This window comes from Clarias gariepinus, unplaced genomic scaffold (genome assembly GCF_024256425.1).
Source record: "Clarias gariepinus isolate MV-2021 ecotype Netherlands unplaced genomic scaffold, CGAR_prim_01v2 scaffold_31, whole genome shotgun sequence".
In the NCBI taxonomy this organism is placed as follows: domain Eukaryota; kingdom Metazoa; phylum Chordata; class Actinopteri; order Siluriformes; family Clariidae; genus Clarias; species Clarias gariepinus.
Window position 1 is genome coordinate 1,192,501 of NW_026520998.1, and position 20,125 is coordinate 1,212,625.

General features: G+C 39.4%; 1 protein-coding gene across 2 annotated transcripts in view; it reads right to left on the reverse strand.

The window, feature by feature from the left end:
- LOC128517023 (calcium uniporter protein, mitochondrial-like) overlaps positions 1 to 5,530 on the reverse strand; it is a 25,780-nt gene extending 20,250 nt beyond the window's left edge. For both annotated transcript variants that reach the window (XM_053490764.1, XM_053490763.1), the window contains exon 1: positions 5,287 to 5,530. In XM_053490764.1, the coding sequence (XP_053346739.1) occupies positions 5,287 to 5,385 (99 nt within the window). In that variant the 5' untranslated portion in view covers positions 5,386 to 5,530. The remainder of the gene's footprint in view (positions 1 to 5,286) is intronic.
- Positions 5,531 to 20,125: the final 14,595 nt, after the last annotated feature.

Consider the following 20,125-nt stretch of genomic DNA (forward strand, 5'->3'; position numbering starts at 1 on the left):
TTGTATAAAATCGAATTTTTAAATATTTGGTTTATAGTCCATATTTCTTCATGTTTGTGTTAAATCTGAGGATCAGTCTTTGATGGATTTGTTCAAAGTGTCATCTGAATGAACAGAAAAGGGGTTTTGTGGGAAATCTAACCTTGTTGTACACATGAATATCACTTCAAATTCACTTTATAATGGAGAGAGCTGAATAACAGGTACATCAAACCCCTGCCATGACAATCTACTGCCAGGCTGGAGGAGTTAGATTTGTAATACGGGGTGTCCCAAAGAATTTTACCTCATTTTGTAGTGTAATAACATTTTAGATTTTAGCCAATTTTCCCTCAAATGATCTTGATTTTAACCATAATGATTTTAACGATGTGTCAAAACTAAGTATGATGATGGAGCTGGTTTGGGCGTTGGGCAGCCTGTACAGAACCCGTACCAGACCCGATGGGCCGCCGCGCTCACTCCTCGACTGGAGCACTTGAAAAAACAAACTTTTTTACTTGTGTTCTACTGAGCTTGAAAGTTAACTGACTTTTTTTTTTTTCATAAAAAGTGTTGACTTCCTCAATGCAAAACATCCAGAATAGAGGTTTTAATGATTAATTGTTAATCAATGAATCATCCTTAATTTATTATTTAACGAATAAAAAATTGATTAAGGTTTGTTTTCTGTAAGCTAACGTTAGCCTAGCTGTCCTTCTTACACACTTGCTAATAACTTATTTGAAGAGTCGTGTGTCTGAGTTCTCCTTCTCTGAGTCGGCCTGCTAACGGTGCAAAACTGATCAGTGTGGCTGTAAAACACCTTCAGTAAACCGACCGAACGACATTTCATGAGCGCTTCACGTGCACAGCCGTGAACATGGAGGGGTGGAGCTATTCACGGACGAGTCTGCGTGCGTGCATGTCTGTGGGAACACGGGGACGGGGACACGGGGACAGGGGAGACGGGGACGGGTCCAAGCGAATCTATGCTCTGTGTGCAATTTAGTAAGATTTTAATTATTTCCAATAATAAAAAAGTCAAACATGAATATATGTGGAGATCAGAGTTGATACTGTGGTGGTGGTACAGGTGGCTAAGGCTCTAGGTTTGTTGATGTGAGAATCTGGGTTCGAGCCCTGCTGTCGTAAGGTTGCCACCCGCTAGAACTGTTTAGATGAAACGTAAAATTGTGGGATCTAGTTGTCATTAATTATTAGCGATTAGTGCATTATTGATTACCAATGTGTTGGTTAGGGAAAAATGTGAGGTTTGAACCCTGAATCCAGAATGGTGTGTGTGTGTGTGTGTGCCTGTGTTTTTTTTCCCCTCACACTGAGAAAGCTTGATATCTATGCAGTTTTTCTCTTTTTGACAATAATGTGATTCTTCATGTCTACTCCAAACATAATTTGGAAAAACTGTAAAGATGACTTCAGATACACAGCTCTCATGTTTTTATGTAGGTACTAAAGGTGGTGTACCAAGTGCGAGCTCTCATGTGTGTCATCTGTGTAAAATATGAGATAATTAAACTTGCAGTAACCCCAGAAGGAGAAGCAATTGCGCTCGTGAGGAAACTCATTTCTGCCATTTGTGCCTCCGGGACCGAAAGCCAGGCTGTTTCTATTCGTCCAGACTCCGTTATATGTCCAAGCTCTTCTCTCCTTAAACCGTCACTGCAATACTGCTGCACTAGAGATAAAAGTGTCCTGGAATCCAATCAAAATCCCTTCATGAATTATTAATCAATCAACAATAACCACACACTCTGTTTAATTAATGCGCAGTAAAACAAATCAATCTGCTCTGACGGTTTACAGCAAATAAACAGCTCCATCTGACTGATTCGATTCTTCTGCTATCGGACACACAGCTTTATAGCATGTGGAAACGGTAAGGACTCTGTTTATATTCGCACTGATTTTGATTCGTTTCCTTTTGTGCACATTCTGGAGGCATGGCGTGTCATGATGCGGAGATCCCTTTGCTTTACAGGCCTGCAGGAGATGTGCATTTTGGAGCACTTTGTGCAAGCACTCGCAACATCGCAACACACAGGTCAGGTTTCCCTGCAATCAAGAAACCTGAAACAGGAAGAAAACAATCAGGACAATCAGCATGCAGTGTAGAGACTGAGTAGCTCCTGTGACTGACGAGGACCTCGGCATTGTACACTGAAGGAGAGCCAGAGACCATCCTGACCGAACCATGAGAGTCCTGCTGCCTTGTGAGGTTGGGCCGAGGCTAATCAGGACAGATGATGATGATGATGATGATGATAAAAGATGTTTCATCATTCAAATCTTTTGTATTGGTTTGCAGTATTGGTGGGACAATCATTGATTGATTATTGTCAATAATCAGGTGATTTCTTGTGCATTTCAAGAAAAAAGATTCAAGCAGGCCATCGTGTGTGTCTTTTGTTTTGTTTGTTTTTTCTCCACACGCGGGCAACTGCTGTGTCACAGAAACACAGAAAGACTGAGCACAATAAAATGCCAATACCTGCGTATGCTTACAACACAGTTGTGCAAAATAGCAGCTGATATATCTCAAGGCCGCTCCGAACGTGGGCGTATTTTAGTTTTAGGAAAAAGTAAACCAGAAATGAAGAAAAATCTTAATATGAAGAGTCATAAGGAAAAATACTATTTGGCCTACAATTACAACATACAACATTCTGCCTTGACAGCTGTGTGTGTGTGTGTGTGTGTGTGTGTGTGTGTGTGTTACTATAATGTGCGTAATCCTAGCTGACTTTAGGCGTAATGTCCTCTGTGTGCAGTAATAGTAAGGAGATTATTAATCGATCATTAAATGGTTTATGTAAACCGATGATTGATTATGAAACGGTCAGTGACTCCAGTCACGAGTCTGCAGTGATGGTTTGTTCAAAGGAGAAAAGTGAGACTGTGTCATGCAAGCGAAAATAAATAAATGCCCCCCCTCACAGCACAATGAGTCATAATAAGGAGGTTGGAACAGGGACGCCTCCTCTACAAAAGTCTAGTCTACTGATGCACTAATTGTTGTTATTTTCTTGACCAATTACCATTTTTTAGTTTTTTTACATATATAATTGACAAAGAGATTAAAATAGCTGTTATAACATAAGTGATAACAGAAACAGGAAGTTAACAACAGGAAGTTATTTTGTAAAAACATGCCAAGACACACCTCAACCACATCGAGTCTCCAAGGCCAAACCAAAAATATTCCAAATCTTTGCACTATGTATTTTTTTTTTCTGTCATGTTTTAATATGGGACGTGAAGGTGGGAGTCGATGATGTAACAAAAATACCATATATTGTTTCTTGATGATATTTCCAGTAGTGTTCTACTTAAAACATAATAATCCGTGTATAATGAGTCTTATGTTACGTGTCTACAACAAGACCTTGGAATGTCTCTGCTGAAAACAAGTCAGGTGTCGATGTGACAAACTTGGAGGTCTGAGAAATTTTTAGTGATTTAATTGACAACATTTAATTATATCCATATGGCAACAAATTAAGAAAGTAGTTAAAATATACTTTTAACATAAAGAAAAATGTTCTTCCTGACATTTGACCTTGACCCAGTTTGGATCAGTTTTCAAATTTTCACACTGACGCAAATTTAAAACACACAGACGGCAAAAACCTTAGACATCCTAGCACCCATCCAAACTTAAACATGGAAGTGACGTCTCTGTATGTCATTCATAAAACAAGCCGTGTGACCTTGCTTTGACCTTCACCCTGTTATGATCAATTCCCGAAATCTAATCAGATCATCTGCTGGAAATAATAATACTTAACACATCGATCGTACAGAAATTCAACAATTGATTCAACAATTAGTGGAAAAATATCACAGTAACGAGAGTCGTTATATAACGTAATGTGAGCATTTTAAACAGACATCAATGGCTGTGAATAAAAGAGGTCTGACAGGTTGAAGCTCACATAAAGCCTCAATCAGGAATGAAGGAATCAATCAGTCTTTACAACCACAGTGAGTAGAAAGGCATCACAGGACACGCAACATGCAGACGGGCAACCGGACCGGAGGCTACCAGACCGGAGGCTACCAGACCGGAGGCTACCAGACCGGAGGCTACGCTGAGCATCGGCTCATAGAAACTGGAAAGATGAAGACTGGAACAGTATCAGGTGACAAGAGGAGCAGAGTGAAACCCTCACCCTGTACAGACTATAGAGGGAGAGGGATGTTTGTGTAAATGGAAAATGATGAGCAGTGCGATTTTTTACTGTATTATCTGAAGCTCTGATCTTTTCAGTGATTACTATCTTTACTGGTGTGTTACAGGAGGCGACACGGTGGTGTAGAGGGTTCGAGTCCCGCCTCGGGCTCGGTGTGCATGGAGTTGGAATGTTCTCCCGGTGCTTGGTGGGTTTCCTCCAGGTACACGGGTTTCCTCCCACAGTCCAAAAACATGCTAATTAAGCTAATTGCGAATAGTGTGTGTGTGTGTGTGTGTGTGTGTGTGTGTGTGTTTCTGTGTGCGTGTGTGTATGTGTGAGTGTGTGTGCCCTATGATGGATTGGCATCCCGTCCAGGGTGTGGCCCGCCCTGTGCCCTATATCTCCTGGGATAGGCTCCAGGCCCCGCGCGGCCCTGAACACAGGATATAGCGGGACAGTGTAGACGCTGAGTGTGTGTGTGTGTTTCAGGACGGTCAGTGTTACTGTATTACTGTAACTCAGAGGAATTGTGTTTAAGTTGTTAAAAGTCTTAAACTTCATTGTATCTGAGTGACTTTACTGTAACAGTGACACTAATGCACTTCGCATAACTGACAGCTTAAAACTTTTTTTTTAAGCATGCATAGTTTTTTATTTAATCAGTATACTCAATGTATTAACTTTTCTTTCTAATTAAAGATTTCTCTTGTGTCTTTTCTCCGGCATTGACTTTCTTTCGTTTCATAAAGTTTGAAACAGAAAACAGGAAACATCAAACAGGACCGAAGTGAATCAGTCGTTTGATTTCGTTTCACACAGACACCAACAGACAAGGCTTCGGATATCTAATAAATAAAACTGAATAATTTATAACTTTTTATTTCACAAGTCATAGAATCAGACACTATTCGTACACAAGTATAAAACTCCAGAATGCTAACGTTAGTTTCAGCTACGCGGTGTCGCGCTACAAACAGCAGCTCCCTCCCTACACGGGCGCGCGCTACACTCCGTGTGTAACAATGTAACGGCCGCCCTTTGTAGTGCACTCCGCTCCGGTTACAGCGCCCTTGAGGATCGAGCCATAGAGAAGTTCTGCTGGATCTCTTACCGTTTTCGGCGGATTCGCGCTGGGTTTAAAAGCAGCCCTGCTGTGTGAAAGCCTGCGGTACAGTCCGGACAGTCTGAACCCCGCTCTCAGAGCGGCCATGACGGGGGAAATACAACTGTAGCACAACTTCAGGATTTCGCCTTCATCGGTATCCGTTAAGGAGTGGCTGCGGTGAGACGGAGTGTCTTCGGTCTCTCCATGGGCTTCACCTCGTCCTCTCTCTCTCTCTGCTCTCTCTCTCTCTCTATCTGCTCTCTCTCTCTCTCTCTCCTCTATCTGCTCTCTCTCTCTCTCTCTCCTCTATCTGCTCTCTCTCTCTCTCTCTCTGCTCCCCGGTGCTCCTCCTACCGGAGAACCGAACAGAAGAGTGTGTGAGATGTGAACGGAGAGCAGTCTGTGTGTGTGTGTGTGTGTGTGTGTGAACAGAAAGCCATGCTAATGCTCAGTAAAACACCAGTGGTCATGTTCAGACACATCTCACAAAAATAAAAACCTTGAATTAGACTCAGATCTGGTCAAAATTATATATACTGTAGCCCCATTCCATATACGTACATATATATATATAGTGTGTGTTTGTGTGTGTGTAAAATAAACTGTACAGTTGAAAATATTTGCGAAAAAATAATCTGGTGTGACGTAAACGATGAGTACTCGATCACATCAAGATGGTTTTTGGAACTTTTGTCTGTCTGTTTGTTTGTGCACACATCACGTAAAAACTACTGAAGGAATATTAACGGGTTTTTACAGGTGCATTTGGCCGAGCTTGAGGTAACACACAGGCTTTGTTTCATCACAATCGGCGCAGGAGAAGAGAAGATATGGTCATTTTAAATGTAAATTGATAACGCCCATATATCATTAAAAAAAATCAACCCTGAAAAAAATATCGTTAGTTCATATCAAAATTCAACAGATGGCACTGTAGGTCATACACATACCATTTTCGTGTTTTTTAAAACACACTTATGAGTCTTCGATAAAATTCACGTTTAGCACATTTAGCAGTTTTTCAGCAGTTTTTTAGAGTTGTACTTGTGTATATGCACTGTTTATGCAACAGATCTTCTTCTTTGTTGTAACATTACCACCAACTGTAGGTCTCATTGTCCCTTAAATTCCCTTCCTCTTTAAGCTAATTCTACAAACCAACCTTCTTTAAAAACATCTAATGCATCTCTCCCTGATCTTGTCTTGACTTGTTCTGTGTCATGAACTATTCATCTGCTTTCTTCAGCTCAGGTGCTCACTGGTTTACAGTGAGCAACTGGTTACAGATTGGAACCAGATTTGGTTACAGATTGGAAGGTCCCAGGTTCAAACCTCAGCAACCTTGTGCAAGGTCCCTAACCCCTTAAATGCTCAGATGTTTAAAATAAGATAAAATGTAAATTACAATTGATAAATGTGTCTGCTAAATGTAAAAAGTATCTAGGCATTAAAAATTGATAAAGTCTATCCTTCTAATACAAATTGTACATGTACTTTATTACACAGAAAAAAATAAAAGCGAATCTTTAAATTTCATCATAGGCATCAGCTCATCAGCTTTGCATGGCATTTTTAAAAATTGTTTTCTGACATAGTGTTGCATTCCTCCATTTCACTGTATGCCAACATCAACAAGAACAATGGAACACCACACTTAATAGCATGCAGGGGTAGCTCAGTGGTTAAGGCATTGGACTACGGTTCGGAAGATCCCAGGTTCAAACCCCACAACCACCAGGTTGCCACTGTTGGGCCCTTGAGCGCGGCCCTTAACCATCAACTGCTCAGATGTATAATGAGATAAAAAAATGTAAGTCGCTCTGGATAAGAGCGTCTGCCAAATGCCTAAATGTAAATGCTGAGATCTTAGCTCGCTCCTGAGCGGTCAAGCAGTTGACCATTTTCATTTACTTTGCACGTGCTGCCTCCCACAGCCAATGCCTGTACTAATGCCCCGGAAAAAATACAGTTTAATATCGTCTATTTCAAGACTGTTTTCATCATGTCTCCAGTGATACTACAAGTTTTATAGCCATTAAATATATCCTAGTTCATTTTCACTCACCTTGTAGTTCTGTAAGTTGCATCATTGCCATCTATATATCTCTCTCGCTCAGCTTCCCTGTTCTTTAAAGGTGACTTTCTGGTCCAGTCTTTCAAAAACTATAGTACTTCCTTCTCTGATCAGTGACTCCCCATTTTAAAAGACTTTTAACACTGTCTACTACAGTACTCATCATAGTTCTTGCAGCTGTGACATCAAAATCACGAAAGTAGTACATGCTCAATAGCCTCACTCTGCTGGCATTCCTCACAAAGTCCTGTTAGGTGTTTACCTACTATAAATAGAGTGCTATTTAGGTTTATGTGTACAGTTCTTAGTCTGCTAATTAATGCTTTCCGATTTTTTTCTCCTCCTCATCACATCTACTTTGTCCTGTATTGAATGCAAATGGCTTGCTTTTGGTTCAGTGTCCCACTTAAATTTAAATTAGTGGATAATCGTCAAAGTTAAAGGGGAAAGGTATAGAGTCAATTTCCTATTTCTGTTGCCATTGACACTATACCTTTCCCCCTCTAACTTTGAAGATTATCCACCAGTTTGATCGGTCAAGCAGAGGTCAAAGTGCACCAATATGTAAAACTCAACTTCCTATTTCAAAACTGGTCCTACAGTGCCAGATAGCAAATGACTCTGATCCACATCCACTCAAATCCAATTTGCTTCTTGTAGTTCCGCATTACATCCACTGATAATCCTCATTAGAGTCTTCTGCTATATGGGAATTAGCAACATTATCAACAGGCATTACATTTTTGGCATTTGGCAGACGCCCTTATGCAAAGTGACTTATTGTTATCTCATTATACAGTACATATAAGCAAATGAGTGTTAAGGGCCTTGCTCAAGAACCCAACATTGGCAACTTGATTGTACTACTGTAGTAGGGTTGAAGCTGCGACCTTTTGATCAGTAGACCAACACCATAACCATTGAGCTACCACTTGCCACAGACATGGCAAACAATACTTTTTCAGCAATATAACTTTTGACTTAAAATACAAAAGCTCATCTTTTAAAAAAAATTTAGGGTGATTTTAGTGAAAGCAATTTCTTTAACATCCATGTCTCAAGACATATCCCATTTTCGTGTTTTATAATCACACTGTAAGGGTGTTTATTATATTTAAGTCTATTAGGTAAGCATTAAGCGTTAAGTATTATACTTACAGTATAATTTGTATTGTGACATCATCTCACAGTTATGTAGCTGCATGTCTATCACGCACGTTAGTTGTTAGCTGTTGTTAAGACATGGAAGGATACAGAAAGGTGTGGAGCACACAAGCTTTTGACCGTGAGACAGTAAGCTAAAAGGAATACAGTAAAATTTGTAGAGTTGTTGTAACTGTAATCTATCAAAGCGACAGAACACAGCAAGCGACTTGTCGTGACTATAGTGGATTTATGCAAGAAACTGTAACAACCGTTGTACTTTGATGTTGAAAATAAACAAGTGACAAAGAAATCAACGAACGTCTGGAGTCGTCAGTGACACTGTGTACCAAAAGACACGCGTCAGAACTTGTAAATAACATGCACGTACACACACTATGATACCACATCAGGCAAAGAAAACAACGAGGGAGAAATTCTTGAAAATGGGTTAAGACATGTGGTTGGGAAATAAAAAATCATTTTAAAAAATCGTAAATGCCCATGATTGGAGATCAAATAAGAATGCAAACACAGGGGGGCACAATCCTGTGTCTTCTTGTGCCAGTCCCAAGTCTGGATAAATGCAAAGGGTTGCGGCAGGAAGGGCATCCGACGTAAAAAAAACATTTGCCAAATCAAATGATGCGAATCACTAACAGGACTGCCATACCGGATAGGTCGTGGTCTGGGATAAAAATGACCGCCACCAGTTATGTTGTCCTACTAGGTGCTGGTGGAAATTGGACTACTGTTGGTCAAAATAGAAGAGGAGGAAGGCGTGTTCGTTGGCAGAAAGATAAGAGAAAAGGCAAGAGTTCAGGAGTGATAGTAGGGACATTGAATGTTGGGACTATGACAGGGAAGGCAAGAGTGTTGGTTGACATGATGCAAAGAAGGAAGGTGGATATACTGTGTGTCCAGGAGACCAGGTGGAAAGGTAGCGAGGCTAGAAGCTTAGGAGCAGGGTTCAAGTTGTTTTACCATGTTGTGGATAGGAAGAGAAATAGAGTAGGAGTTATCCTGAGAGAGGAGTTTGTAAGGAATGTTCTAGAGGTGAAGAGAGTATCAGGGTGATGAGTCTGAAGCTGGAAATTGATGGTGTGATGTGCAATGTTGTTAGTAGTTATGCCTCACAGATAGGATGTGTAGTAAGAAAAGAAGAAGAAGTACTGGAGTGAGTTAGATGAAGTGATGCAGAGCATCCCCAAAGGTGAGAGAGTGGTGATTGGTGCAGACTTCAATGGACATGTTGGGGAAGGGAAAGGAGGGGATGAGAATGTGATGGGCAGGAGACAGGAGATGGCGGTGAACTTTGCAAAGCAGATGGAAATGGCAGTAGTAAATACTTTCTTCCAAAAGAGGCAGGAACATAGGATGACATATAAGAGTGGAGGCAGAAGCACTCAGGTGGACTACATCTTGTGTCGACGTTGTGATCTAAAGGAGATCAGTGACTGCAAAGTGTTGGTAGGGGAGAGTGTAGCCAGACAACACAGAATGTTGGTGTGTAAAATTACCCTGGTGGTGAGGAAGGCGTAGAGAACAAAGGCAGAGCAGAGGACAAAGTGGTGGAAGCTGAGAAAGGAAGAATGTTGTGAAGTCTTCAGAGAGAAGTTGAGACAGGCTCTGGGTTGTCTGGAGGTGCTTCCACTTGATTGGACAACTACAGCTAAGTTGATCAGGGAGACGGGTAGGAGGGTACTTGGTGTATCAACAGGAAAGGGAAAAGTGGACAAGGAGACTTGGTGGTGGAATGAGGAAGTCCAGGAGTGTATACAGGGAAAGAGGCTAGCTAAGAAGAAGTGGGACTCTGAGAGGACTGAAGTGAGTAGACAGGAGTGCAGGGAGATGCAGCGTAAGGTGAAGGTAGAGGTGGCAAAGGCCAAACAAAGAGCATATGAGGACTTGTATGCGAGGCTGGACAGTAAGGAGGGAGAGGTGGATCTGTACAGGTTGGCAAGGCAGAGAGATAGAGATGGGAAGGATGTGGTTAGAGTGATTAAAGTCAGACATGGAAATGTACTGACAGATGCCAGGAGGGTGATGGGAATATAGAAGGAGTACTTTGAAGAGTTGATAAATGAGGAAAATGAAAGAGACCAATGAGTAGAAGACGTGACTGTTGTGGATCAGGAGTGAGGAGAGCGTTAAAGAGGATGAAGAGTGGAAAAGCAGTTGGTCCTGATGACATATCTGTGGCAGTAGAGTTTCTGACTAGTCTGTTTTAAAAGATTTTGGAGAGTGAAAGAATCCCAGAGGAATAAAGGAGAAGTATATTAGTGCCGATCTTCAAGAACAAGGGGGATGTGCAGAGCTGTGGCAACAACAGAGGAATAAAGTTGATAAGCCATACAATGAAGCTTTGGGAAAGAGTAGTGGAAGCTAGGTTAAGGGCAGAGGTGAGCATTTTTAAGCAGAAATACAGTATGGTTTCATGCCTAGAAAGAGTACATCAGATGTAGTATTTGCTTTAAGGATGCTGATGGAGAAGAACAGAGAAGGTAATAAAGAGTTGCATTGTGTCTTTGTAGATTTAGAGAAGGTGTACGACAAGGTGCCGAGAGAGGAGCTGTGGTGTTGTATGAGGAAGTTTGGAGTGGCAGAGAAGTATGTTAGAGTGGTGCAGGACATGTATGAGAGCTGTAAGACAGTGGTAAGATGTGCTGTAGGTGTGACAGTAGAGTTCATGGTGGAGGTGGGTCTGCATCAAGGTCCCTTCTTGTTTGCTATGGTGATGGACAGGATGACAGATGAGGTTAGACAGGAGTCTCCATGGACAATGATGTTTGCAGATTATGGAATAAGATTACTGTCAAAAATATTCGTGCGTAAAAAAAAGATTTGTGTGTAATTCTGTCTTTTGTTTGAGTTGAATTCCGAAATCTACGGCCACGACAGCTTACAGATACGTGTTACAATACAATTCTAAAATACACGACTTTAAACGTTTACAGACACAAACCTTGTTTTTACAACTCCTCTGTTACACGGACGAATTGCGAAATTACGCCTTTCTGTAATGGATGCAGTGAGAGAGGACATGAAGTTAGTTGGTGTGAGAGTAGAGGAAGCAGAGGGTAGGCTTAAGTGGAGGCAGATGATTCGCTGTGGCGACACCTGAAAGGCAAAGAAGATTGGAGATCAAATAGGGCTTTGTGAAGTGACTTATTATTCACCAGTAGACTCAGAGCTATGTTTAGTAGTGAAATTTTTATCATTTCCTCACTCACAATGCGACAAGAGCTGGATTGGGACTAAAAAGCTGTGTGGTCATAAGAAAACCACTCATAGTCAGACTAATAGGAGAAAATTAGAGAAAGGGTAGGGAGCATGAAAATTGGACTTCGGGGCGATGGAAAAAGGTCATAGTGAGTCCAGATTGAGCCTGTTCCAGAGCAATGGGCGTGTCAGGGTAAAAAAGGAAGCAATGCACCCATCATGAATAGTGTCCACTATACAAGCCTTTGGAGGCAGTGTTATGATCTGGGGTTGCTTCAGTTGCTCAAGTCTAGATTTAGCCAGGTTATGGGGCAATAAAATGAAGTCAGTTGACCACCTGAATGTACTGAAACACCAGGTTATCACATCTACTGTATGGAGGTTTTGACAGAGGTTCATGGTCCTCAGATTGTGAAACAGTGGTTCTGGGAGCTGAGAAATAATTTTCATACATGACCTGGCCACCACTGAGTTCTTAACACTTTAGTTCTTAACACTACTGAAAGTCTTTGGAACTCCTTGGAAACTCTGAATGGAAATGAATGTTGTGACATTTCAGAGGTTGTTGAAATGATGCCATGGCAAAAGCATGCTGTAATCAAAGCTAAAGGTGGACCAACAAAATATTATAGGCTGCAACAATAGTACATACTTATACACAGAAGGGGGAAAAGCCATAATCTTTGGAGACACATGTACAGTATTCGCTGTCCATAAAAAATTACAATAAAGATAAAAAATTATAGTGCCTGGCAATTCCAAATATTTCAGAGAAAGGGTTTAAAGTACCCAAATAAAAGGCTTTTAGGTTGATCCCATGTGCTTAAGTATTTCCATCTGAATCAGAAATTAGGTTGGACAAAAGTTGACCGTAGTGGTTGAAGTGGTTCAACAGACACAACTGACACAAAGCCAAAAGCATTGCTCCATACCCCCCAGCAAATCTAAGTAAACCTGACAGCAGCTTAGTAAACTGGCTAACTTTAACTTAAATTTAAAGCCTGAATCATTCTCTCACTTGGGCTATGACAGCAAAATATTCCGCATCTGGGATCCGAGATCCCCATGTCTGCCACACATCTAAAAAGTCTGATGTCGCATAACTGCAACCTAGTCCAAAGACATTAGCCTAATCACAGTAAATGGTCTTCAAAGGGATGGCTAAAAAAAGGAGAAACTGAACATACACAAACATACACTGAACAAAATGCATTTATGAATCATTTTTACTACAACAATGCTCCTACTGTGAAGAGAGACCTGCCTCTGGGATGAAGCATGTGTCCTGTAGTAATTGTGGGTGATTTTCACAGGAAAAGAGTGAAGTACAAATCATGTAAAGGGGAGTGTCTTTGCCATGTAGGATGTCCACCATGGTGTTGTTTGGATTGTGATCGCATCAAATGTGTGTGTGTGTGTGTGTGTGTGTGTGTGTGTGTGTGTGTGTGTTTCTGCGTTATGTCCAGTGTTCCTGGTTTAGTTCTTATATGGAGATTCAAACAATTATGTCTGTGCAATGAAATTAAACACTTATTCCCTTTTGCCCTGTGTGTCCAGTCCATGCTGCTGTTGTAAAATAGCCAAACCTTTTAATCTTACAGGTTAATTATGCTGTGACTGATTGTCTCACTGCATTCTTGGCTTGCTCATTGATTTTCATCCGCCAGCCCAAGATGAATGAAAAGCTCCACTGTGCCTTTAATTTTTTTTTTACTATATAAGGAAAAACATTAATCAGTTTTTAGGAACAACGTGGCAGTCTCACCCAAATTGCTATTAGCTAAGCGTTGAGCCTGTCTGTGTTAAACTGCTCTGAGTGTTTCATGAATATTTTAGTTCCAGTGAAAGGATTCCCAATGTGGTTATTGCGCAATCAGTCAATCACAGATGTTTCCTGGAGGCCAAATGCATTCCACATGGCTAGTTTTTATTGTTTTACACACATTATGCATAAATATAAAGAAATGCTGCATTGTGTATTGAGGAAGCTGCAGACGAATGACATTAAAAGACGTTCCATGAGAGTATGATCCACATTTGCGTCTACAGGGCTTCAAATGATTTCATATTTTCACTGGAATTTACCCTGGAAAAGATTGTAAGCTTTCGATTGTTTATTGTATGTGCTTATTTATGATTTATTAATGCACTCCATAGTGCTCTTCAATACCAGATTCTGTGTTATTAGAAAGTGTTTTGATTTATAACAGTAGCACTGAAGATGCTGTACAATATACTGTATTTTAAGTCACAGTTCTTTAATCCCAATATGTTAAGTATATTTGTACAGTAGCAACAAATTCACAGGTACTTGTGTGGCAGACTCTCTACTTTATCTTTATTAAAAGACTTTTTTTGTCTCTGGAGAAGAATGACCCTTTTTTGCCTAATTAAACTCAAAAGGGGAAAAAGGAGAAGCTGGTGAATAAACAACTGTTTTATTTGCTTTAGCAGATGTCAGCGATTCCAAAAACTAAGAATGTTTTGAAATCTGAAAATATTCTGCATCCAAACGTACTTTACTTGAGTAAAAGTAAAGATACCCTGGGTCCCCTCTCTCTCTGGTTTCAAACACCTGCTGCATGGTTAGGGAAGGCAAATCATGCACAATATCCAGACAGACATATTTCCAATTCAAATACTCCACTCCACTCTGGATTCGCACCATGCACAAATGTAGAGAAGTAGAAAGTACAGATATTTGTTGAACGAGATAGCAGAGTAATAGTATTTTAGTATCTGCCTGCCAAAACCCACCTTTAAAACCAGTCACAAAATCCTTTCAGCAAGAACACACATCTTAAACAACACTTCGTTCTACATCGCCTCTGAACTGTCCATGTTGTTCTGTTCATGGCTGCCAAAGGCTACAAAGATAACTAGCTTCTAACACAAGGCTGAAACCCAAATCCCTCTCTAACCCCTGATCAAGGGCACTACATTGTGTGTTGAACAGGGATTGTACACCCTACATAGTGCACTATTTCTTCATTCAACACTATTTGGGATTCGACCCCGGAATCCGAAAGTTAGTGGTAAGTTTCTCAGGACTGTCCACCAAGTCCATGCTTTATTCTCCTCACCTTTTGGCTAACAGTCAGTGGTCAGCCCTGCCAGTCACGGTTAGTTAGTAAGGAGATGTGTGGGCGAAGCAAAATAAGTTATTAAATAAAGAAACACATGATCTCTTATCAAAGGTGTTTATGGAAGTGTTGTATAAAAGTTACACTCAAGTTGGGCTGTTATGCTGGATGGCAGCCGTACTGATATTCGGCACAACAGCACTCCTTTGTGTAAGATATTTCTTAAGTCAGATTTAGATTCCGCATGCAAGTCTATTATATGTATACATACAAAAATAATAGCTTTTATGTAACATAGTTAAGTTTATGAGTACTGATTTTCACTCAGTGTAGCAGAGTGACCTCACTAACATTTAAAGCATTTCTATGCTTAAAAATTCTAATGTTATTTTAAGGCATTTGGCAGCATGAGTCTAAGCCTCTTTTTATGTTTTTATAAAAGCTATCACCACATGAGATTTATGATTACCTCCTTGTCTTCCTTTTGATTTTCATCACCAGCTTTTCTGTGATGCTTATTTATGCCATCTTCATTCTTATACACATTTGTGACTTAATTACAGCGAAGATTAGCAACTTGATTTGGATGACTTATTTAATCTCTCTCAAGTGCACTTAATCTTTCTTCTAAGAGGACACACCCACTGTCTGATAACTTACAATGCGCTGAAGACATTTTTGTCACCTTGCATGTAAATGTTAAGTATTTGAACATATTACATTGTGTGTGTGTTTCTTTCTTTTTTCCTGTATTAAAAAAGTGATTTGTACTTAGACCTGAGCCAGGTATTGTAGGTTCAGCTAATCTAGGAAGTGGGGCTAGTGACAGATCAAGACTCACAAACGTAGAGCTGCAGAGGTCAGGTAGAGGTTAAGGGTTTACCCAGAGACGAGGAATGAGAGAATGCAGAGGAAAAACAGTCTGTAGTTTTCCTCAACATGCTAAAAATCTAAAGACAATTAATTTTCATTATACAAAACTTTTGCCATAGTTGCTTAACACACCCAGGCATGCTTATTTTTGTTTACCAATGTTTAATCTTTTTTAAATAAAGTTTATTTCCCTAGTCTACAACACAAAGTACACTTCTATACACTTCTATACTGAGTGTTCTTTTCCTTTTCTTCCCACCACGTACAGGGCGGTGAAATTGATCACACATTGGACTTGTAAGCAACACAACACAATACAACACAATACATTCGACATGAAACAGTACAAAAAAACATAATGCAATATGAAGGATATTACTAATAATTCATGTATTTCTTATAGTGTTTTACTCTTTCTTTCGTTCCACACTGCTCTGAACATCATTTATTCATTGCTCAATAGAGACCAGAAATTTATGGAGTGGTTCTTGAAGTGTAAGTCAATACCCAGACAACACAATTATTATGGACAAGTTCTGGCCAACTTCTACCAAACTGATTTGGCCCACACACCCATGAGCGTCCACTCTCGGATGCCAAATACACACCCAAAGAATTTATGACATATTTGTGGGTTCTTCTTTCAGTGAGGGGAGAAGCATAAACAACACTTTGTGATGGGGGGGCTGTTATGGCTGTAAACCTGTCAAGAACTTTTAAAATGTATTATTATTATTATTATTATTATTATTATTATTTATAATAATAATAATAATAATAATAATAATAATAATTATCAGTGCCCCAGAACTTCTGCAGAGCCAGATCTTCGACAGTAGTGGCTCACATCCTGGTGTTATCTGTGCTATATGAAAAAAACGTTTGTTTATTTTTCTTTCTTATTGTATTTAAAAATTTGCGGAATGAAAAGAAAGAAGAGAGGAATACAGCAAAGCCGTGTTACAGGATGAGCGAAGGCTGTCTACCACCAGGTTGTCACGAAATACAAATACAACAAGATTGCTTTTTAAAGTCAAGATTAAACCTCAGGAAAATCACAATTCGCCCAGTTCACTCTGTATATGTAGCTCGTCCTGGGAAATAAATAACTTGGTGTGTTTCACTCTGTGTGGCATCACCTCCGCAAACATTACACATTCATCCAGTGACTAGTGATGCACGTGGTGTTGGTGCTCAGAGGGGACAACAGGACAAAACACAGCTGGATTTGTCATTCTTGATTAGAACCCTCCAACAGCAGACTCGACAAACAGCACGCATTTTAATATTGTGACCTCTGGTGGTGAATTAAGAAGTTGGCGCTTGAAGTTTATTACATTTTTAATACTGTACATTTAGGTATTTAACTGACACTTTATTCCTGAGTAACTTACAAAAAGTGCTTCTAAGTTTCCATCAGTGCATGTGTTCTTACACTATTTAGAAGAGTTAAAGCCAAAATACAAAGAGACGATACAATAAATACTGGGCAAATAAAACAACTGGAAATCAAAATGGCTAAAAGTGTACAATTACTGGATGTAATTGTATTTCTTCTCTATTTATTTGTTTGTTTATTTAACAAATCACAATAAATACAAGATAAGTCTTGTGAAAACCATCTAGAGTCATGTTTTTACATCTTAGTCATCCAAATATTCATGCTTTATTTTTATGTAGGTAATATTGTCCTGTATATAAATGTGCTTTAAACGCACTACAATATGCTACCTGTGCTTTATTAGTCTTTATGTTCTGCACTTACCTTGTATGCGGCATGATGATTTCCATAAGTATTTAGCAGATGCTTTCATCCACTTACAGAAGTGCATTGCTGTTTATTTTGAAACGGATTCCTTATGCCAGTGCAGTTTAACCATCAGTGTGTTAATGTAATGCAGCAGTGTGAAAATGCACGTACTGTACATGTCTTATGGATGAGCTGTTGCACAAAATCAGATTTGAATACCTTTCCTGTGGAGCGAGCACTGAGTGAACTTACCCTAATCTTTTAGCTAAATACAGCACAGAGCTTCTTATTATCTCACACATAAAGACCATCGCACATTAAAACTTAAAAGTTGCTTTTAAATGAAACATAATTTCTGTTTAACAAACAATTTTAAAGGGGGCGTGATAACGGGGGAAAAAAGGGATTTTTTTCAAGATTCCCAAATCAGTCGTGTCTTCTTACACACTGGAGTTTAAGGTTAGTGCTTCATAATAAAAGGTCAAATTTATTATTTTAATCTGTTGTATGATTTTCTGCAGTATACTTATGTGGCGCAAATCACGTAACGCATATCTGATGAGTGATCTAGAACATTTCACAGTTGGTATTAGACTTTTAAGAGTATACTGTACCATTAGCAACTCCCGGGGGAAGTGTCATAGTGCTTGGGCCATAACTAGAGTGTAACTGTATTATTTTAGATTCTAAAACAGAGAAAATGCTCTAGCTGTATACCTAGTTGTGTGAAAATCTGCTCTGAAAACACTAGAGTTTGCGTTTACACAGTATAAATTGGGGTGGGACTCAGAGACGCATTATAACACGATCACGGCATGCTTGGCTGCTTTGATGTATCGTGTGTCAGGGCTCTGGTGCGTCCATGTGGTTAGATTGCTTGGCCATCCTGGGTGAACTCATTGGGTGACTACCAAACTTATTTTGCCTGGAGCATGCTGGATTACTCATGGGCATTATACTATACAGCACAGAGGATATCACTGTACTGAAGAAATAAATAACACTCCTGTACGGAGTCCAGGCCTGAACCTCAATATCCAAACAGGAATCAGTATCGCAGCTTAACGAAACAAATTAAACTATCAGTCTTGCCCTAAATGTCTTATTACAATGTCTTTTCCATTTGATTGGAGAAGAGTGTAATCGCAGGATGAACACATGGTGTCAATAGAAGAAAAATCATGTACACAAACAAAAGAATTAGTAACTAGTGTAGGAATATGAACAAGACTTTGCGAAGAGTTAAGATAAGCTGAGTCTGCATTAATTTTTGACGGATCATGTTACTGTATTTATTAATAGGTTGTTTCTGGAAATAAAGTGATGTCTGTAATGGAGTAGGTGTCTGAACAGTTTTTGTTTCTCATGTTAAGAGGTCCATGAGAATGTCATTACATCATTTCAACATAAATGCATCAAAACCCAAAGTAAGATCAAAGAAATAGAAGCAGCCTTTCATGGCAAATGTTATCTTTGGTTCATTATAAGATTGTTTGATCGATATAAAAATGTAGTTTTTCTGCCCCTTTTGAATAGATCATTCTGGATCTAAATTCATATCTGCAGGTGAGATCAAAAGTTTAAAGTTTGTCAAAAGATAATCATTTCAGCTTTTATTTCCTGATCTTTATGTCCTGATGTGATGAACACCTTTCACCAGATCAGACCGTCCACTTTTTAAGTGAGCAAAATTATAGGAACAGATAGTCTTTAAATAAATGCAAATAAATGCCTAGGGTTAGTTCGCTCATCTATTGGTTTAAAGAATTGCATTAAGTCCCTGACCCCACCGAACTGTCACACAGTTCTTTTGTGAAGCTTTTCCGAGCTCATGCTGCAGAGTTGCATTGCTCTTCTCCCCTCAGTCTCCTCTCCTCAACATGAAATGCTGCTCAATTGGGTCAAAGTCTGGTGATTGATGAAGTCTGTTCTTCTGTTGGCAGTGTTTTTATTCTCTTGCTGCATGATGAAATTTCTCCTACTTAACTCGTTTCTCTGTAAATTGGCAGATAGATTTAATTTTTAAATTATTTTATTGTGTAGACTTCTGAATTCATTCTGCCGCTACAATCCTGAGCTCCATCATCGATAAAGCTTCCTGAGCCGGTTTCATTCTCCATATTTTAATCTTTCATCACTTAATCTTGGTTTTAGAACTTGAACTTGTGGCATGTTTTTGTATTTCTTTGGTCTTTGAAATCCTAATTTGTCCTTCTGACACTTATTGCTGTTGGTTTGCATCTCGTGATGGAGCCTCTGTTTGTTTGTCATCATCTGCTGTTTTTTTTTTTTAATCATTACAGTAGTTTGGAGAAGACTGTACATTTCTAATTTTGCCATTTTGGCATCTACGGTTACAAACACAATACAAATAAATATTTATTTTAGCTCACTGTATGTAATACTTTTTATTTTATTTAAATGTATGTGATTATGTATGTTCAATGCAAGGTCAAGGTAATTTACTATTTAGACATGAACAGCAATATAAACATAATCCTCAATCCAAATATGTATATAAAGAATAAAAATGTACATCAGGTGAAACATTGCTTACAGAAAAGTAGATAATTCATTTATCAGTGATGAGCGAATCTTCCAATGCAGATGAAATATGTACTTATACAGAGACAAAGTAAATGTACTTACTGTAGTTATCATCTTTCTCTTCTTGTTGTTCGTGTGTTTGAATGTATTGGT